General features: G+C 45.4%; 1 protein-coding gene across 7 annotated transcripts in view; it reads right to left on the bottom strand.

The window, feature by feature from the left end:
* Positions 1 to 21,827, bottom strand: part of MICAL2 (microtubule associated monooxygenase, calponin and LIM domain containing 2) — a 112,563-nt gene that overhangs the window by 84,579 nt on the left and 6,157 nt on the right. For 5 of the 7 annotated variants that reach the window (XM_086895189.1, XM_086895186.1, XM_086895185.1 and 2 more), the window contains exon 2: positions 5,173 to 5,526. In XM_086895189.1, the coding sequence (XP_086751315.1) occupies positions 5,173 to 5,436 (264 nt within the window). In that variant the 5' untranslated portion in view covers positions 5,437 to 5,526. Of the gene's footprint in view, positions 1 to 5,172; positions 5,527 to 19,078; positions 19,189 to 21,827 lie in introns of all 7 variants that reach the window. The other 2 variants (XM_086895190.1, XM_086895188.1) reach the window with 1 other exon arrangement.

Raw genomic sequence — 21,827 nt, 5'->3', positions numbered from 1 at the left:
TGACTTCACAGGAATGCCTTTTTATTAAAATAAGCAAACTAGCAACACTATCTAATAGATCTGCAACAAGTCTGGTGTGTTCATTACAAACCCTGATTATCAGGTTTGGAAATCTAAATAATTATTTTGAAGAAATTAGTAAATCCAGCAGAAGGGATGGGTATTTACTCTTTATAGAGTAAAGAGATTGAAGTTTTCATTATGATATGGGTATTTTTTCCATTGGCACATAAGTTTCCATTGGCACACTGGCTTCCCCTTCTTTCATCTTACGATTCAATTACTCAATTAAAAACCAAATGTTTGTCTTGAGGGATGCAATCAGGGCAGTTGAAGTCTCAGACTGGTTTCTGTGCTGTTCTGCAGAGCACTGGAGAAAGCTGTCTCTGAAGGACCAGCAAGCACCAGCACCAGGGGAGGAAACGTGGCCCCTTAGGGGCAGCTTCATCCCCACGGGATGATTTGCTAGAACAAGGGACAAGCCTTTGTTCAGCAGACAGAGGAAGGTGGGAGAGGAGGACGTGTGGAACCCAAGCTGCCTGATTTACCACGAGGGGCAGGGCAGCAGAATGGGGTGTTTGCAAACAGCTGAGGACTGGTGGGAAGCCAGTTTGTACCCAAGCACAAGCAGAGAACCTCTGCTCATCCTGCCCATCTCCCCGCGGATACGGGACACAGCAGCACCCAGCGACACCAGGAGCTCCTTTCCCCTTCTGTGGGAAGGGCAGCACCTGCCAAGCAGGTTTGTTAACTCCCAAGGGATTCCTCTGGCAGTCTTTGGAAATGGGGACAATGTGAAAAGGAGCGGAAGGGGTTTGCAGATACAGAGCATCCCCCACTTTATCGCTCACGGGTACACCAGCGTGGTCAGAACTCAGTGCACTCAGAAACCCTGGAGCCCCAGCTGTGACCTGGGGCTGCTCCTCTGTCACTCACAGCCTGGCCCAGCTCCCCTGAGAGCACAGCTCTGCACTGCTGTGCTGGCCCAAGCATCACACGGAGCCCTCCCTGCAGCAGGGACACCGATGTGGCCGTGTCCCAGTCAGTGCACAACCGTACCAAAAAGAGCCACTCCAGCTTTAGGTACATCTGGGAACACGGTTAAAAACAATTCTGGAGTCACTCTCTTGCAATCAGTCTCCCAACAGGAGTTATTGGAAGGAAACCTCATCTACTGCAAAGCAGGATTTGAAAGGCTGACTTCAGGAATGAGTTAAAGAGAGGTTTCTGGGGAATGGGTTTAGTGGTGAACACAGCGCTGCTGGACTCAATCTTAGAAGCCTTTTCCAGCCTTAATGATTCTATGATAGACTTCAAGATCACTGAATTTGCTTTCCAGGATTTTCTGTTATTCCATATAAAATGGACATAGGTATATTTTTAGATGCACAGCGTTCAAAACTTCTTATCTTAATTTTACTTCCTTGCTTTATGCTAATATTGTTCAGCCTCGAAACAGCAGCTCGGACTGTACAAGTCTCCCAGCAGGAACTGTGCCCAAGGTGGGGTCTAAAATACAGACAATGCTCAGAAGGCCAAAGCTGTGCCCAGAAATCTGTCCCTCTTCCACTGGGGAATTTTGTCCCACAACTTGTACATCCAGAGAGAAATGCCAGCCTACCAAGGCAGCTGACAATTACATGGTAGCACTTTAAGCCAAGTTTTCTTAGCTCTCAGGTGTAAGCAGGTGTTTTGCAAAAACAGCATGCACCTTTGAAGGGGAAGGCAGCTCCAACACCTCCTCTCAGAGTAAGCCTGGGATGTTTCCAGGTGCAGAAATCTCTGCTCTCCTGAAGCATGGGAAAGCTGAATTTGGGGTGCACAGTGTGAGCCAGGCCCTACCCCTGATACATATTCATACCCATCTGAAACAGCAGTGGGAGCCTCATTTATCTGTGCATGCACATATTCATATCATTTCCACAAGTAAACCGAAAGTAAATGTAAATCAAGTGAGAGCAATGAATCTGCTCCAGAGAACAACACCCACAGATGTCTTAAAAAGGCTAATGAATATACTAACACTAACTGGCTGAATTCTTTGTCATTACATTATGCTTTGCATATTCAAAAATTCAGACTGACATTCAAACTGCTAGCATAGGGAACAACATACATTAAACCTTTAACGTTCTTCAACTGTCCTGCTTCATTCCCTGAAGAAACAAATAATCACTTCAGAGTCCAGCCATGCTCCTCTGCATTCATCAGTGCAAGGTGAAAACCAGAGAGAAATTTTGTCAGCATTAAAAATGTGCTTTTTTTGAACATGCTTGCAAAAAGCACAGTGTGATATCTACAGTTTTGCCTGGTTAGTACAAACTCGTGTTTCTGTCTAATGCTGCGGAAGTGGGCAGGGGCCAGCTCCAGAAACAAATTTTGAAGAGGACTTATTCCCAACTTCCAAGTTCAAGATTGAAGGAAGTTTATGTTTTGTAAAAATTTAATACATATACAGTTCATTTCTGCCCCAATTCTGTGCATGTCTTTCTACAGCACTCTGCTTTTATTTTGGGGAATTTGTGGTTTTTTTCTTCTACAAAGAATTCAAGGAAAAATAATGCCAATGTAAGACAACCCTCAAATAGCAGTGAGTTTGAACTTCTTGAAAATTGCTCAACTGGTTTTATTCATCCAGCTTAAAATTGTATCATTGGAGAAACTTAGAAATCCGTATTTGGCAATGCTCTTCAAGAGCAGTTGAGACACAGGATTATTGTTATTTAGCTGGAGTGGAACGTTCTGTATGCATAAAACTTGTGTATATTGCAATGAGTGACTTAAGTGTGGCTGAAGAGTTTACAAGCACAAAAATCAACAAGTACAGCATTCAGCTCGTAAATACCACACAAAACAACAAAACAAAACAAAAAACCAACCCACCCAAAGAGTTTTGGGATGAGGCAGCAGATTTTCATTATGTTTAAAAAAACAAAAACAAAATAAAAAACAAACACCTCCCATGAGGCATTTAGAACCCAAGTGCATCTTCTTTATCTCCCCCAAAGATTGGGAAGATTGCAAAGCCGTATCTAAGAACCACGAGCTGCAGGCTCAGCTACAGCATTCAAGGCCACAACCTCATTTAAAGCCTTGAATTCATATATTTATTTTTTTTTAAATGATGCCTACTAGCAACCCTGGTTCCTTGCACAGAGCTGCAAGTGCAGAAATGCACTCAGCTCCTCGCTGGAGCTGCAATCTGCTGGGACAAGCAGGGTTTTTCCTGCAGGCTGATGACACGCTGAAGTGCAGGTCTGGGCCTGGGCCAGGCTCATGATGAACATCTCCAAGTATTTCACAGAATATCTAAACCCACACTCCTCACATACAGACATTCTGTAGCCATTTCCAAGTTGGTTGTATGTGCATCACAGAAAGGTCCGGTAATTTCTGCAAATACTTACACCATGCCACTAAAAATAAATCTCTCATCTCGAGGGGCAGTAATACCATCCTTTCAACACTGTGGAAGGTGTTGATCAGCCTCCTCCTCAGCAACCTTGTAAAGCATTACACAGCCTATATATTTTATGTACCATCCCATTTCCACAAGTCTCCTCACAAAATAAAGATTAATCACTTTGCTTAGGAAGTTTACAGAACAAAGCCTTGGCTTTTCACTGTTTGAGAGAAGCCTTGATTTTTACATTTCACGTGGGTCTTAAAACTGCTTTTTTGTGCTGCAAATACTTCCTCAAACTCACCACCACGGAAATTTGGACCTGGGGCTGTGTATCGTGAGGTGCACGTGGAATATTTCCTATAATTTGTTAATCATCAGACACTTTCTCATTCCTTCCCTTTCCTGTCTGTTTTCATCACAGAGATGCTCCATGACATATGTTCAAGGACTTTTCCAAAGAACAAAAAGAGAGGAAGGAAGCACAGGTCAAAAAAGGGAAATGAAGGGAAAAAGGAGAGGAGAAAAACAGAGCCTGCCAGGAACACAGTGCAAACAGCTGCAATGACACTCCTTTAATAAATAGAACTATATTATGGACCCTTATGACCTTAAAAAACATTAATAATCATTTGGAGCTTATGAAAAATGAATAAAACCAGAGGAGTGTCTGTGTTCTGAAGGTAACTTGGTGCTCCTCTCCCTCATGCTTTTGAGAGGCTTCAGCCAATGATACAAACCAGAAGGGACTTTCAACACTGCCTATCTACTGAGTCCATGAAAGAACATTCCAGTGAGAGTTTTAATTAAAAAGCCCTCCACATCTTGGTGTCTAGCTATCCCCCAGTATGCCCCTCCTCTCTGTTCTGCCTCTATACAGTCAAGCAGGTTCTTAAAAGTTACCCTTCTTGGGGTAACATTTAGCCATCACTTGGCAGTAAATGAATGAATTGCTCTTGGGACAAAGCTAGTAGAAATATTCTGTGATAGCCAGCTGGAACAACTGGCAGGAACTAGAGTGTTTTGTACAGTTCTGTCAGCAAGATTTACACCAGTGCTCGGTGGTGCACTCTGTCAAAACACAAACTGCATGCCCTGTGAAAAGATCATTTTGTGTCCTCTCCACAGCCAAGCAGAGCATTCCCTCAGTCACTACCACAATTATCCACACTCTGCTTGTGATAAAGCACTCCCAGCAAAGGACTTCTCCATCCATAAATAGAGCAGGATTGTCTTTTGCTGTTGTTTAGCAGCTGGGGCCAATGCCAGGCCACAGAGACAGATCCCCAGACCTCCAAGCAGCACTTTCAGAGCAGCTCAGGAACTGCTGCCACACATGTGGCCAGCCCTGGTCTCTTACAGCACGCCCAGAGCTGAGGAGCCTGCTGAATGTGTCACAGCTGTACCTGGCAAAGCCCTGCTCAACAAAGCAAGCAGTTCCTGAGAGCCTGGAATGAATTCAGCCTGCTTCTTCAGGAGTTTGTATCTTACACCTCTTTGGTGATGAGGTATAAAAAGGACAGAAAGTCTGAGACAGACTGGAAAACATGATGCTTTAAGGCTCACTCTTACATATGGTGAGTTTCCACAGAACTTTCAGAAGAAAAACACCTTAAAATTTGTCCAAATCAGTCAATAATCAGTTTCAGCATATTAAAGGAAGGACTGCTGAACAGACACACTGAATGTGATGGTAGAAACCTTCCTTCTGCAGAAAAACAAGTTTCAACATTCCCGAGCTGTGAAATCCAAAACTGAACTCCGCTTACCTTAGTGTTCATACAAGATTTTCCACGTTTATACTCTTTGTGACTTGCTCTTTTATCAAGCTTGTTCCACAAAGCTTTGGCCTTCCACGTGGTCACTCTCGATTTCAGTTTGGTGTAAAAGTTTCTATTGTCCAAAGGATCTAATTCAAGTTGGCGAGTGAGAATATTGAAGGCCTGAATGGTGCCCTTGCATGTTGATGCTTGTACAAAGTTTTCAAATACCTGGCCAGCTTGGTTGTATTTTTCATCTTCGTTTTCCCCCATGTTCTGAGAGCAGAATTTGAAGAGAATGATTAAGCTGGAGCTCTTGTGCCAGGTGATCAACAAAAGCAAGTACTTCCACACATGTTATTCCTGGAAAAGACAAACACAAGTCGTATTAAAGCAGGTTCTGCGTGATAAAATTAAACCCACAAACTGCACGTACAACGTGAACAGAAAACCCCAGCATACAGTGACTAGACAAGCAGGCACAGAAAGTTACTAGAGATACCCAGAATTACAAACAAACATCACATACTCGTGCTGTCATGACTTGTACTCACACAGACTGCTATAAAACCCCTGCTAACTCAAGCCTACTGCTACAAAACCAGGTTCACCGAGAGCTTGAGGATTTCTTTAATTTTTTATTTTTTTTTGTTCAGTCCTAGACAACTGATGAACAAACTCCAAATGTCCAGATTCTTTCCCCAAACAGAATTTATGTAACAGCAAGTGACATTTTGGTCTTAAGAATCCACGGAAACCTGCAGCCAAAAGTCAACACGGTTTGATGGATTTTTTCATGCTGTTGCACAAGTTAGGGCCAAGGGTGCAGCTTACCCAGAGCAATTTAGAATTGGCACAATCACTTGCCACAAGCAAATGCAGAAAACAGGCTAAGCAGAAACATCCTCACAAGTTCCACCAGAACTGAAGAAACCAGAAAACAAGCAATCACAGAGAGCCCCCCTTTTCCCTAACACTCTTGCCAAAACGAGAAAGGGTTTGGTGCATAGAAAGGAATTTTATCTCCACGTCTCCACATGTTCAGTGCTGAAGTTATGTGTTTGGAGTCTTACCTTGTCATGTGCTGATGATATAGAGTAATGATGTTTGGCCTGCTAAGCCCCACTGGCTTTTCCCAGTAACATGATCACTGTCAAACTGTGCCTGCTACTCCAGATAAATACCCTTCCATTCTGCAAGAGCAATGCTATTCTAAATTAACACAAGTTTCAAAGAACTAAAATACTTTCATTGCGGCACTCCCTTATCCTTCTTTAACCTTGTTCTCCATCTCTAATGGGGAGCATCTTAGAGTCAGCCAAGGTCCACAGAAAGTATCCAAGTGGCTTTCACATCTTCCAAGAAAATTCTTACAGGTTATGTATAAACTTGTCCTCAGAAGAAAGTTTACCTGGACTCAACTTCAGAAATTTAAGTCATTTATTCTTTTTCTTGCTATTAAAGAATTATCTTCCAGTCCAAGAAACCAAAAACTAAATCAGTGCTTGCCTAACTTCCCACATAATTAGTTATTTTACTTGGAATGTCATCTGTTGGCTGATAGTTTCAGAATAAATTGTCAGAAATGCCTTTGAAGTCATGCTTCTCAGTTTAACACTGTTCACAAACTGTTCATTCTCTGCTTGCATTTCCTTCAAAGAAGAAAAAAGAAAACATAACCAGTGTATTTAAATAAAGAAGAGACCCACTATGTCTATCTTACCATCCTCTAATACAGAAAAATATTACACAACTTATTGAAGAGATCCCACTGGGAGATATAAGGAAGCATTTGGAATACTCACATTCCCTGTCTGTGCTCAAAATAAATAACCTTTGTGTGCACATCATCAGTCTGTTGTGGGTTTGTGGGTAAAATAAATTGGCAACGTTGAGAGTTTGTACATTTTCTTAGACCAAATGTCATGATTAAATATCTGGTGCCAAGAATAAGTCAGGAAATTTTTGTTTTCCCCTCTGAATATTTCATTTATAGTACGTTTCACGCCCTCTTCTGCAGAGCTTTGCGAGGTAAAAGCACAAACGTTTTACATGCCCCGCCTTTCAGGAGATCTAACTTTTCAAGCAGCCGAGTGCCATGAACTCCTGTTGACTCCGAGGGAGTTCAGGACATCGTGCACCTTCCCAGGCTGGAGCTGATTAATGAGCAAAGCCCAAGAGCCACGTGTCAACAGGAGGGTGACTCTGCCACCCTCACCACTGCTGGCTCTGGGCTTGCACAGTCACACTACGGGCTTAGGACAGTCCCAAAAGGACCAACAGATCCAGAAGTTCCACGGGAAAGGCAGGGGACAGCCCTGCAACACAACGCAAGATGTTCCAATGAGGCTCCAACAGCTTGATACACACACGCCTCTGGATTTGAGGCCCATGAAAAAGCACCACTTAAAAATCAAGGCTAAACACTTTGCCCAACTTTTATCCTTGCCCAAGATGTTTCTGGAGCAGAGAAGTGGAAGTATTTGTTTTCCTTCTGCCCCAAAATAACAGGGAGCAGCTTCTGGGGAAGCAGGGCAGGGTCAGCGAAGCGTCTCCCCGCGGGTCTCTCGCGTCGGCCGAGGGAGGGAGCGGCAGGCAGGAGCAAGCATCATCACCTCACACCCTCACTGACACCCAGCTCCATCACCTCACCCCTGCTGGGACCCAGCTCCATCACCTCACCCCTGCTGGGACCCAGCTCCATCACCTCACCCCTGCTGGGACCCAGCTCCATCACCTCACCCCTGCTGGGACCCAACTCCATCACCTCACCCCTGCTGGGACCCAGCTCCATCACCTCACCCCTGCTGGGACCCAGCTCCATCACCTCACCCCTGCTGGGACCCAGCTCCATCACCTCACACCCTCACTGGGACCCAGCTCCATCACCTCACCCCTGCTGGGACCCAGCTCCATCACCTCACCCCCTCACTGGGACCCAGCTCCATCACCTCACCCCTGCTGGGACCCAGCTCCATCACCTCACCCCTGCTGGGACCCAGCTCCATCACCTCACCCCTGCTGGGACCCAGCTCCATCACCTCACCCCTGCTGGGACCCAGCTCCATCACCTCACCCCTGCTGGGACCCAGCTCCATCACCTCACCCCTGCTGGGACCCAGCTCCATCACCTCACCCCTGCTGGGACCCAGCTCCATCACCTCACCCCTGCTGGGACCCAGCTCCATCACCTCACCCCTGCTGGGACCCAGCTCCATCACCTCACCCCTGCTGGGACCCAGCTCCATCACCTCACCCCTGCTGGGACCCAGCTCCATCACCTCACACCTGCTGGGACCCAGCTCCATCACCTCACCCCTGCTGGGACCCAGCTCCATCACCTCACACCCTCACAGAGACAACAGCTCACGGCCTCAGCTGCTGCCATCCAGCAGGGAAGTGGGGCCAGAGCACAGCTCAGAGAGGAGAGCAGCGTCTGAACCGACCAAAGAAGAAAAGCAGCGTGTGGCAGTGCTGACAACAGCGAGGACAAGGCAGGACCCACCGCAGGCCAAGGGAAGGGACAGAAACATCTCCAGCATGGAGTGGAAGAAGGTGCTGCACACACACAGGCCTGGCTTGGCCTTCCTCTGCCTCTCCACTGGGGAGGGCAGGCAGGACACCTTCTCCAGCCTTAAAACCTCCCTTCTCCAGCACCACCAAGCTGAGATGGAGACTCTTTTCTGGACACAAAATCTCCTCAGGAACTTCCAATACACTCCCACATCTTGCCCACACTGAAAAACTGAGGAGTGGCAGCTCAGTAGAGACATTTGCTCACCAGTGAAGCATTTCTCCTTGCTGTGTCAGAGGTCATAGTCTCCAAAAAAGTAACATTTTGTGGTCAAAAAACCAGAATGAGACAGGAGACTCTGGTTACTAAGGTTTCTGGATTGCTGGAAACACCACTTATTTTCTCCTTTTTTTTTTTTTTTTTTGGCATGAACACTGTGTTGACAGATGACAAAGCTGAAGATGGTGCTCTAAGTATATGCAGCTGATGGAAAAGTATGCATTTCTTCCTGAGAAGTCACTGATATTTCACTGCAGTACTGTATATAACTCACTAGAAGCAATGCAATACGGATAAGAAGTTCAACAGGGTCATTCTTGCCTATAATTAAAGTTTCCTGTTCTGTAACTGTCTCAAAGAGCTATGAGGCAATGCATTAACAGCTTACCTGTAGCAGAAAAATTAACAGTGTCTGGCAAAGTACTTGAGTTCTTAGAATATTATCATTTATCCTTTTATTTCCTTCATCATACAGATCACTCTAGGGATGAAATACAGAGCCAAAAATCTCGTCAAGGTGAGTATCGATGCTGAAACTGCAAACTATCTTTTTTGCAACGACTTTTGAACTTCCTTCTAGTAGCACAATCCAAAAATAAAACGCATTGTATTTGAAACTTCACTGATGTGGTACAGTAAAAATTTGGGTCGGTGACAGGAACAGAAGGAGGGAGACAGAAATAGGCTGGACACACAGTTCTTTCAAGTCAGAAGTGAAGTGTCCGTGGGTTAGACACAAGAAGTGCCATTTTAGGTGCCCTGCATGGTGTATTGAGCACACACAAGAGCCTGGCCCTCCACACAGCTCCCCGTGGCACTGCAGGAGCCTCTGCAGGGCACAGAGCGGGGAAGGAGGGCTCTGCTTCACTGGCCCCTCCACTTCAGAAGTTATCCCTGCCTCCCTTTTGCCTCCAGCCAGCCCAGCAGGAATGTCAGATAAGGAAAGCTGAGAAGTGCTGCTCATGCCTGCTGGCTGCCCGAGAAGAAAGTGAAGATCCGGTTACAGCTAGAAGGAAAGCAGAGCAAAAGGGGCAGAGAGAAAGCAGAAGTTAAGGCAATGGCACGTGCACACATTTATTTATCCATAGCAAAGCTAATGTCTCCAGTCCTGGCTGATATTTCCTGTCAGCAAAACAAGCTCTGCCACTCCAGACAATCTTGAGAATACTGAAAAAAGCAGCTCCAATGACAGGGCAATTCCACTAAGGATCTCCAGTGGGATGATGTACGGAGCTGGTTCACATCTGCACGTGGCACCTGTGAGCAGCAAGCTGAGCAAGAAGCTGGCACACAGGAGTCATTACAGGGAAATAACTTTTTGACAGCAGCACCATACAAATCGCTTGTCAGCAAGGTCTCGAGGTACTAGCCACAAAAATTAAAAGCCTCTTTTGGCTTATTTGTCCCACTGGAATGAGAACAACTCTAATTTAATTCAAACTTCAAGCACTTAAGTTCTTCCTTAGTCCCTTAATGCGCTGCTTCTAATACTTGAGAACATGTTCCTCGGGCAGATCGGAAAAGGATTAAATTCCTCTCATTTCAATAGCACTAATCCTGATTCCATTTTCAATACAGCCCTAATTCTGCCATGTTTACCAAGAAAAAATTCTTTTATTAAGACCCCATGTTTGGCATGCAGGATACAATACATTTATTGTTGGCTTAAGGTTACAAACAACAACAGAAACAAGACCGTGACCTGCAATGTCTGGTAATCACAGCAGTCATCGACTCCAGCCCTTCCTCACCATCCGTTCAAAGTACATTTCTGCTGCCTCTCCCCCTGACTGGACTGTCTAACAGATCAATACCATCACAAAAAGTGAAATTTGCAAGTGAAACTGGCCATGTTACAGGACCTCCTGAGTTTTTCTGCTCAGTTTCCACTGTGATGCACTTTGTTTTTGTTGGAGACCATTTTAAATGTAAACATTTCTATCTGGAGGAAACACAGCTTTTTGGTGGTTTGGTTTCTTTGCATGTTGTCCTAAAAATGACATAAAAGGAAATAAGAATATGGGATTCTGGTAACAAGTGAAGCTTTCGTTTGCTTTGCTTGTAAACCTATTAAAAGCACGGTGGTCTGACACCCCAGTTTTGTGCTGGTGACAGAAAGGCAGCCCATTCCTTAAGGTGCCCATTCCTACCAGAAACATCAATGCAGGGGAGCTGCTTCTGAACAAAGCCTCACAAACTGTCCCTGTAAACAGCCAGATTACTCTGCTGCATTTTTATAAAAAGCCAACTTCCCCAGAACTCCTGCAAAATAACTTTCCGGGCCAAGTATGGAATTCAAAGCAGCTCCTACTGATCACTGTGTGCCCATGAACTCCCTCCCAAGGTTACTGTACAAGCTCTTTTGCAGTGTTTTTGTTTTGCAGTGGTTACATGAGACATTTCAAACACAGCCCTTCCAACAAGTGCTGCTGTGCCCGCTCAACCTGCTGCAGCTGGAAACTGCCACGAGAAAATACAGCTGGACACAGGAGCACCACTACACCAAGGCTTGGCACTGGATATTTTAGGTATGTTCACAGGAAGAGTGAAATAAAATGACCTATCTGTGGGATTTTATCCGCCCTGCAGATAAAGAAACTTTCTTTCTGTTTTTTATTTTAAAGCAATGTTGTTGTAGCTACACCAGTGCTAATTGTAACTAAACCTGCAAGTCCAATGGTTTTAAGAAATGTCTCTAGCTCAATTCTTATTCTGTGCAGCTCACAGTAAGTACTTAAAAATTATTTTTTACAGGGCTGCTAAAAGCTCTGCTGCAAAGTCCCAGGTTTCCATATAGTCTGCATCTTCAAAGGTAACTGTAGGTGATTATACCACACTCATTTGGGGTTAATGCTATGCATAAACAAGATATTAAAACCTGACTCTTGTTTAGACTGGTTTTGAGGAAGAACATTTTTCAGCTCTGTTGCAGTAGATCAGAAACACAATATAAACAACAGCAGAAAGTTTATGCTGATGTTTCCCTAGGTTAGGATCACAAGCACAAAAGAAGACAGTATAGCAGAAGGGTAACATAGTCTATAAGAAAGCACACCTCTTAAGAAAAGGCACCTGTTATTTAACCTAGAAAGATGCCACAGATGTAGTCTCAGTGAAAACAATTTAAAGGACAATCTTTAAGCTCTTTGAAACTCCTGCCTTTCTTTTCCTATAGTGACACTTATAATTTCAAGCTCACAAGCTGGAACAGTGTAGATATTAATCACAGAACAGGCAATGCTGGCTGTCTTTTGATCAGCCCAAGATTTTCTACTTTCAATAGGGTGTTGGGAACACTGAGCCAGACTAGCTTGGAGAGCAAGTAATACCATATTTTCCATTCCCAAAATGACAGCAGCAGGGAGATGGCAGGGCCAGACACACTGAGCAGGGATGGGCAGCACGAGAAGTTGATGGAGAAGGAACTCTGGCACCGCTCCTGCCCAGCCACCACTGGGAACATCAACATCCCACTTCTCTCACAGCCCTGTGTCCTCCTCCCTGTCCCTCACCCTCAGGTCATGGGCAGAACTTAGATGGCACAACTGTGACCATGAGGAAGACAAATAAAAGCATACCCTGTAGCTGACAGAGCCCTGCCAGCAAAATCCTGGTACATATAAAGCCATAACAACAAAACTGAGCCACGTTTGGCAGCGGCTCCTCTCGTACAGCTTTCCCTCTGTATGCATGGGGACATAATTACAGATGTAAATACACCATAAAAGAAAACAAACACATAAAACAGTAAAAAAGCAGACTCTCTGAGTCAGCAGTCACAGAAGTGATGTTGGTTTATGGTGCTTTGAGAATAGGAATAATGCAGAAGGATGGGGCAGCAAGACAGGCCAGGAACTGCCACAGCAACGTGGCACTGCCAGTGCCTCAGCAGTGCCCAGGAGGGGCCCCCCCATTGCTGGTGGACCCCAGCAGGGAGCAAGGGACAAAGAATGCCACCAGTCTTGAATCCCTGAAGCCACCTGACACCCAGACACAGCCTGTCTGTCCCCTCACTGCCATCTCTCCCAAGCCAGAAAGCAACAAAGAGCAGCAATGCTGCTGCTCTGAGAGCTGCCCAAAAACATCAGCTGGAGACACCAGAAAGTGCCCTCAGAGAACACCCTGGATGCCAAAGCAAGGCTGCCTTTTGTTTCTCCCCTGGATTCCTGTGAGGAAGGAAATCAACATCTGTTCAGGGTTTTTTGAAGATAAACTATGAAATTACAGCTGTGCTGAAGCAAACACTGCAGGTTATGTCTTGGGGGAGAAGAAGAACAGCACCAGTGTTAGTTTTCATAGAGATGCACCAAGAGCTCTGAGGAGTGTTTCAGATCATCTTTCCCAGCGTGGCTCTGCAGATCCCTGCTCTCCAGGATGTCCCTCTGGTTCCTGGGGCTGTGGCAATTACCCAAGAGGAACAAACAGCCGGCACTGGGGCTGCAAGAGCCTCAGGGCTCCAGCCCACAATAATTCCTTTGGCAGAGCTGCCCTCATCCGTAGACATCAGACTTCCAGATCAGTAGCGAGGATTAATCCATTGAAAACACAGACAGGATTGCTTTGCCAATGATCAAAGAAGTGAAACATTCTGGGCAGTATTTCAGATGCACACACACACGTTCTTAGGAATCAACACATTCCATCCCTGTAATTTTTTAATTTTTTTTTTTTAACACAAGGTAGCACACAGTTCTTCCTGTGTTTTACTGAGGCACCAGTGTTATCAGTCACACTGAAATCCATGGGAACCACAAAGTTAAAGAATTAAAGAAGGCCAAAAGCAGTTTTGAGTTGGAAATGATAGGTTCCTTGGGTGCAGCAATGCCAATTCACCACCAAACACCGGCCATGGAACGGCAGGGGAGAGCTGAGAAGCCGCACCCAGACGAGTCAGCCAGAGGGTGATGGCAAAGCAGAAGATTAAACACCAAACTCTGCTCCAAAGAGCATTTACATAAAAAGACAAAACCAGAAAGAAAGCTAGTGTTAGCTTTGTATCTGTTTTATGTTTTTTGTCCTTGTAAACTGGACCCACAGTTACCAGAAGAGATTGGAAAAGACATAGTTTCCGAAAGTAGAAACAGTATTTTTGGAAGAAAATGTGCAGGACAATTTCTACCCTCCCTCTGCCCAGACTTCCCAAAAAAAATGAAGAAAAACAAAGTATAAAAAAATCCCAAATAAAGATGCCAAGAGAGTTACAAAAACATGATCCATTTCTGCTGCAGAAAAATCCTCAGGCTATGGAATACATCCTGAAATATTAGTTTTGGGACATCCAACTGAAAAAAAAGAACAACAAAAAAAAAACCCATGGGAGTAATATGCTAGGAAGCAGTCCCATCAAGAAATTTAAAAAAAAAACAACTCTGAAGGCAGAACATCATTAACCAACAACAGGAGGGATGACAAATGCATCACTGTTTTCACAAAGCAAGCTGAGATATAGTCAGGATTAAATTATGATTCATCTTCTCCAGCACAGAAAAGTTTACTAGAAACTGTGAAATACCACAAAAAAATCCCTTGTTGATAGTAATTGTTCATCACACAGCCTGGCTCCAGAAGCCTAAGGTTTAAATTCTCTATGTAAGTCCTGTCAACAATATTGAAGGTCAGAGGTGGTTGCACCTTCTCTATTGAAGTTTTTATGCAACAATGGTCATTTGCTTCCAGTCATGTCCCAAACTGAATGCCCTGTGCTGTAATATGTAGATGTTATCATCATGCTCTTCATTAGTCATCCATTCATATGGAAAACTTATTTTATCACGTCCCTACACTTCACTGCATGTAAGCCAGCAGACAGCAGGAATGCAAGCCCTTTTAAAGTGCCAGGGCAAAGGACAACGTGGATTTTTTCTAAAGGGTAACTTTTCTCACTGTCATCTAGCCCTAACATCCATTTTACTGTACAGAAGAGCCAAAATCTCTTGGTGAAAGCACGCATCTGTGGGCAGCATCAGCACACATAGCTGAAAGGCAACGTGAGAGGTGCATTTGGAGAGCTGAGCCTGTGTAAGTGCAAAACCATCACAGGTATGCTACCCAGACCCAGAAGTTTGAAGGCAGCGCTGCCTCTCCATTCCCATATATTGACATGAGGTTAGGTGCAGCAGCCACAGCTGCCTGGGGATCCTGAAACGCTGCCATGTGTGACTGCACCATGCTCACTGTGAGTGGTGTTTCCAGGGCACAGGAGATAAGAGATCACGTTTCTTCCTCCAGCCACAGGAGCTAAAGCTGCTTTGGTGCCCATCTCTCAGCCAGCCTGTCATTTTCAGAAAGGGAAGGGATTAACTGCTTCTGGCTTCACAGGGGACCTGTCCCCAAGGTGCTGATTAGAACCGGCTTTGTTAGAGAAAACAACAATTTAGGAAGGCAAGTGGTTTGCAGAAAAGCTCTTGGGTCAAGCTGGTTTTGCTTTAGCTGAGCCCTCACCGCTGATCCCCTGAGCACCACGTTCCTCCCTCACTTCCAAGAGCAGGGACTGGGGAATGGGAACTGTCAGAACACTGGAAGTTTTTATCCAGCTGCTGCTCAGGAAACCCAGAATCCATTCATTCCATGTGCCTACACAAAGCAAACCAACTGAAGACACTGAAGATGGGTTTCATTATTACAGCTCCTTAATATATATTTCAAACAGCTTTAGTATTTCCCAATTTATAGAGATCAAGGAGGAAAAAATTTAGAGACCAAGAAGGAAAAAAAGAGAACTGACCTTCAGAAAAAGGACGAAGACAAAAATGTGTGAATCTAAACTGTTCACTAAAGAAACACCGTTTAATTCCTCACTTTACAAATGTGATTTTATTTTTTTTTTTTAACATTTTGTTACTGAGCCCGAGACCTTATGTTGACTTGGACTTCATTCTGTTTCTATATTAGCACATATTTCTCCCTCTCTTCTGCACTCAGGTAAACAGTATTGCTTTTATTTCACTGAAATGTGTAACCAGATCTTTATCTATGCTCCAGTTATCAAGATTTACTTTAGTAGGAATAAGGAGTTGGCTAATGCCCTAATACTGTATTAGCACTGTGATTAAATACCAACACAACCGGTGCCCAAAAGTCATATGCACAGAACAGGCTTTGTTGCAGCATCTTTCAGAAGTAGGACATCCTTGGAGCTCACTACACAGGCTCTGAGAGGTCAGAAACCCATGGAAACAGCACAGAAACTCAGCTTTTCTACCCAGACAGGGATTTTTTTAATATATTTTATCACCCCCCCCCCCAAACAATTGCCTGGAACTGCTACTTGGATTACCAAAGAGATTAAGCCAGTGATACAGTGCATAAAAAAAGTTTGGGACAGTTGGCACACCAGGTCCAAATGGATACAATTTGCATGTTATGAGCTCACCCCCATCAAGGGAAAAAAAGAATTGAGTCAACATAAAAACTAAATCTCAGGTGAAGATTAAAGGGTATTTATATCAGCTCTGGAAGCAAAAATTTCAAGAAACAGTGCTTTCTTTTGTGTGCAAGTCATAGCACAGCCAGATAATACCTAAAAGAAAACTCACACCAGTAGCAAGAGGGAAAAAACATTAAAAAAAACCTAAAAGAACCCCACCAAAAAACAAGAAAACAAGGCAGCAGAGCAACATAAAAAAACCCTCATATGCCAGGTATTTCCATCATGCATTTGTAAATCAGGAAACCTTGTGAAGGGAAGTCTGGAAGTGAGTGCAGCAGTCACTGAGTCAGTCCATTTCCTTAAGGTACAGCACGAGAGGTTTTACCCCTGCCCTCGTTCCTGCCAGCACAGACACTGATCAGGCTCAAACCCTCCTGTGAGCAGCACAGACCCCCCAGCACAGGGGGAACATCCCTGTCCCCTTGGGGCTCCCACACCTCCTGTCCCTGCCAAAGCCACACTGGGCACGATTCTTCACTGAGGCTGGGGATTTCAGGCAATTCCCTCCATTCCAGCTCTCCATGGGACAGAGCAGTCTGTTGTCTGGGGAACATGGGCTCCTCTCCAGCCAGATGGACCTGCCACCTCCAGCTGCCCTGCTCAGAACCACACACACAGAGCCAGGGAACAGTACAGCCTCTGGCTTCTGAGCACATATCCCAGCTCCTGCTGCCGCTAATGCTGTGGAGCCTTGAGGAGAAACTTCTGCTGTGTTTCATTCGATGCTTCATCTGTGCTCCACCATCAGAATTCCACCTCCCTGCAGCACACACGCTGGGGGCTCCTCCACCCCTGTGCTTTGCTGGCCACCAGTCCTGGCAGGGAACACAACCAGGGCCCTGCCTGGGGGAGCAGCACAAGAGAACTGAGAAAAGCCTCAAAAGCCTTGGCAACCAGGGATTGCTTACCAGGTGCCCTAATGCCTAAGTCAAAGACATCCAGGATAGTTTATTTCTAGCTCTCTGTGATTGGCAGGACAAGCCAAAAGTGCAAGAACCCTGTTTTCTTCACTGGACAAAAGATGCCAAAGGTTTGCATAAAAGAAGACTAAAGAAGTTGTGGAGAGGTACAAGTTACAGATGTTGAGTTGGCCACCACAACCCCCCTTATGCTGCCCATGAATATATAAACAGTCTCAGGAAGATCCACTTCACTGGATTCCTAATATCCAGCATATCAACTAATGATGAATCAACTTGTGCAGAGCCCATTTCCCCAAGGCACCTTGGCAGGCAGCATACGGCAGCACACCAACAGCTCACCCCAGTATTTTCAGGTGAGTGCAGCACCAGGCAGAGAGCACCTTTGCTTTCCAGAAACAGAAGCTGACAGCTTTGCCCAGGCCCCTTCCAGCCCATCTTGCTGCTGGGGCAGCTGTGTTGGGTGCTGGCTCCTCTCACCTTTGCTGGCAGGGCCACTCCAGAGTCACCTCGTCTCGTCTGGCAGCTCTTTGGCACAGCTCCGATCATCCCCAGCGGGTTAAGAGGTCAGCTGAGTAAATCTGCTTTAGGCAGAGCCCAGCAGGCAGGGGCAAGGATCACAACAAGGACATCCAGCACAGCCACTGCCAGTGTGGCTTCAGCACTCCGGGCTGGAGCTGGAGGGGAAACACGCTGGGAACAGAGGGAAGAGTGCAGCCAGCTCTGACAAACAGCGTGCCTGCACAGGCACAGACCCTTCTGGGGTTAAACACAACACACACAATGTCCCTGCACTCCCAGACAGAAAGCCCAGGTTTTAGCAACAGCTACCTTCACAGTTACAGGTGGTTTTCTCCCCTTTCTACCCTACACCCTGTATTTCTGATCCCTGCGAGGCTGCACACACCGGGGAACCTCTCAGCCCTGAGCTCGCAATTTCACTGCTGGAAGTTTAACCAAAAGCACTAAGAACATAATCTAGAATACAGGCTTAGAGGAGAAAAGGAACAAAATACAATTTTGGTGGCAGGAAGAAGAACCTTTGGCCCGAGTCTCTCTGCCACTCCGACACTTTCTGACAGAAGCTGACCACAGCTTTGTAAGTGACACCGAGCAAAAGCTTCAAGTCACAGCACCTTGAGTGCAATTTTGGAACGTGCTACACAAGCAAAAGGCCGAGCTGTGTGCACCTGCCCTGAGATATAGTATGATATATGAGATAACTCATATAGATATATGAGATAACTGGCAAGGTTACCATGAGAGCGTCAGTGCCACCAGACAAACGCAGCCATGGCCAATGGCACGGGCACAGCAGGGCAGGGCTCACCTGCCGGGCTGTGCCAGGTGAAACTCACCCCAGCATGACTAAACACCAACTGGCTATGCCAGCACCCAGCGAAATTATGGAAATAAAACACCTCTCCTTACCTCCCCCTCCCACCCGCCGGGGAATACGGGAAGGGCAGAGTGCTGCAAATGAAGTTGGAGAATTAAACCAATTTAAAAAAAAATTAAATTAAAAAAAATTAAAATTAAATTAAATTTAACCAATTAAAAAAAAAACCCAACATGTGAAGAGATGCAAAGCAGCTCTTCCCACAGGGAAGGGGCTACAAACACTCTCTGTAAGATTAAACTTTATCAGGTAAGAAATATCAGAAATGGGGATCCCACTGCCAAAAACAGAAAGGGAATGCAACTACACTTAATGGAGACTCTCCATGTGAATACAGATCTGTTTGGTAATTAAATAATTAACGTAAATGTTACCTTTTCTTACGTCATTCGAATTGTGAGAGGTGGTATTTACGTTGCCAATACTAGCTTCTAGTGATGAAGTCCAAAATAATCTATTAGTTTTCATTTTAAATTCCCCAGACCTGGCAGAAAAGAGAAAAGCTCTCACTCCTCTGGATATTCTTCCCGAAGAAATCACAATCATCATTATAATCATAATAGAATCACCAGCCAAAAAGAAGAAAGCACTGTTTTGACCTCACCTCCTCCCCCAAAATTAAAAGAAACACTTATTTCAGCCCTGTGACTGGCAAAATATCCCAGCTAAATATTATACAACAGACAAAACCCAAAAGAAATGTAGAAAATTTGGATTCAAAACATGAGGTGCTTCTTAGTATGACAAAAGTGTATTTTTTTTTCATTAGAGAAACAGTCATTAAAACTAAATATAGTGATGGCTTCATGAACTCATCAGAAGCATTGATCACAACCTTACAATGCCTCTTGAAACCTAGCAGGAAAGGTGGACAAAGTCGTGAGCCAAGCTGGTTTTGCAGGAGTCCCAGTAACTCTCTCTTGCCCACACTCTCAATAAATTCTGCATGTGGGTTGGGATGCTGGCTGGATAACAGCTGATGAGGCAAGGAAAACCCTGCCCTCCTTTGCTACTTCAGTAGAGCAAATAAAACTGAAAACTAGTGTTTTACATTCTTTGTTCACTAGAACCATTAAAGCAAAAAAACCCTGTGACATATCTGCATTAATATTTACCTCTAAATTAAATCTTGTGTGCAAATGTAAATCTGCTATACTATGTATGCCATTCCTGGATTTATCTTGGAAATGAATGAACTAAGAGAGACACTTAGATAATTTCACAGCTGGTTTTCAGAAGCCAGGGTTTGTAGTTCTATTGGCTTGAGATTTCAAACCAAGCAAATTGCCTCACAAACATGTATCCTATCAAGTTCTGGGTCAGAATCCACAAATCTTTGTGACAAAAGGCAGAAGTTTCATATTGAAACCACCTGAAGGCTGCATACAGGTGCTGCCTTCGAAAAAACTGAGTCAGGGAACTCTGTCAAACACAGCATTAAGTTATTCATGTATTTTACTGAGTGTCAGGTGGAACCTCAGCCTAACCTCTGTAAGTGAAGAGTATTGTGAGCAACACACAAAAACATCTTGCCTGGCTCTGAAACAGCCATATTCTCTCTCTGAACAGCCACATAGCTCTTCTTGCTCTCTATTAATGGCTAAACTAATTGGGAGACATGCTCTGATTCCATGCCTGAGTTTGAAGATGCTTCTACACACGAGATACTAATACCATCAGTCAGTAAGTCAGGCAGGAGCTGAGGAAATAGCTACAGCCAGGTGTGGTGGTCTGTATCTAAATGCATAAATAGGGCCTTAAGATGTCAAACTCCTGCAGTTGTCATGAAACAGCATCAGAAATTCTGCTGGAGCCCTCTGTGTGAATGTGTTCAGCAAACAATCACAACTCTTTCCTCAGTCACAAAGAAAACAGAGAGAAAACAGCACCACCCTTTGCATTTTTGCATAGGTAAGTGTGAGACAGAAAGCTCGTGGCTCTCCTTTCCCACATGAACACACAGAGCTGAACGCTCCACTGTGACTTTTCACTCCCAGCTGGGAAGGAAACCCAGAGGAAACCCTTCTGTCCAGGTGAGGGACCAGCACCCAGCTCTGCCAAGCTCCTGGTGCCTGTGCCAGCACCTGCTGCACCACATCTCCCAGAGCCACATCTCCCAGAGCTACATCATCTCCCAGAGCCACATCATCTCCCAGAGCCACCTCTCCCAGAGCCACCTCTCCCAGAGCCACATCATCTCCCAGAGCCACATCACATCTCCCAGAGCCACCTCTCCCTCCTGGCTGCCCCCAGGACACCCTAACTCCTCTCTGCCCGAGGTCAGCATCCCCCTGAGTCCCCCATCCAGGGGAGAGCCGATGCTCCGGAGGAATAACGCTGCTCCCCTCTGTTCTGTTCCATCTTTAACCTGAAAGTTGATCTGTGAAGCAGTCACCAGGATTACTGCACAGGGGACTCCAAAGGCAGGTTTTTCCCATGATGTGCACAGAGCTGGCCTGGTGCACATGAAGCTGTTCTCCTGTGTGCTTACCTAAGCATGCCAGGTGAGATGTGGCTGAGCTGCAGCCCTCGGTGGCTGTGCCACGCCGTTCTGCAGTAGTGCTGGGGAGTGTTACATGACCCAGGGGATCTGGGGATCCCTGCAGCTCACACCTCCTCCCAGAGGTGTCCCAGGTAGCCAGGAGAAGGCCCAGCACAGCAGTGGTGTGTGCCCACAGGGTCACTGGCCCAGCGAGGCACACGGCGTGCCCGTGCCGCAGGGCAGCAGCACACGGGGCTGTGTGGCACCAGTGCAGCACACACAAACCAGCCCCTGCTCCTGCACACTTGCAGCAGGAAGCAGGTCACAAACCGAGCAATATCCGCTTTGTGTGCTGAAAAATGTGTGCTATTCGCTGCCAGGAAATAAAGTAACCACCCTAGCCCTTCTTCCCCCCCACACACACCCCAGCAGAACTACAGAAAGATGGTTTCTTCTGAACAGGTTCACTGCCATGTATTCAGCTCTTTACACAAGCTTCACTATCCCTAGTGCATTTCTGGGACACCTAATGTTGGCTTGGTGCTACAGCAGAGTTTCAGAGAGTAAGTACAGCCAGAGGTATTTGATTACACCCACAAACTCCGTTTTTGAATGCACCAACAGTTCATCTTTATGGAGCT

The sequence above is a fragment of the Cyanistes caeruleus genome, chromosome 6 (assembly GCF_971803275.1).
Source record: "Cyanistes caeruleus chromosome 6, bCyaCae1.hap1.1, whole genome shotgun sequence".
In the NCBI taxonomy this organism is placed as follows: Eukaryota; Metazoa; Chordata; class Aves; order Passeriformes; family Paridae; genus Cyanistes; species Cyanistes caeruleus.
Note: the sequence above shows the minus strand (reverse complement) of the source record. Positions and strands in the feature narration are given on the sequence as shown.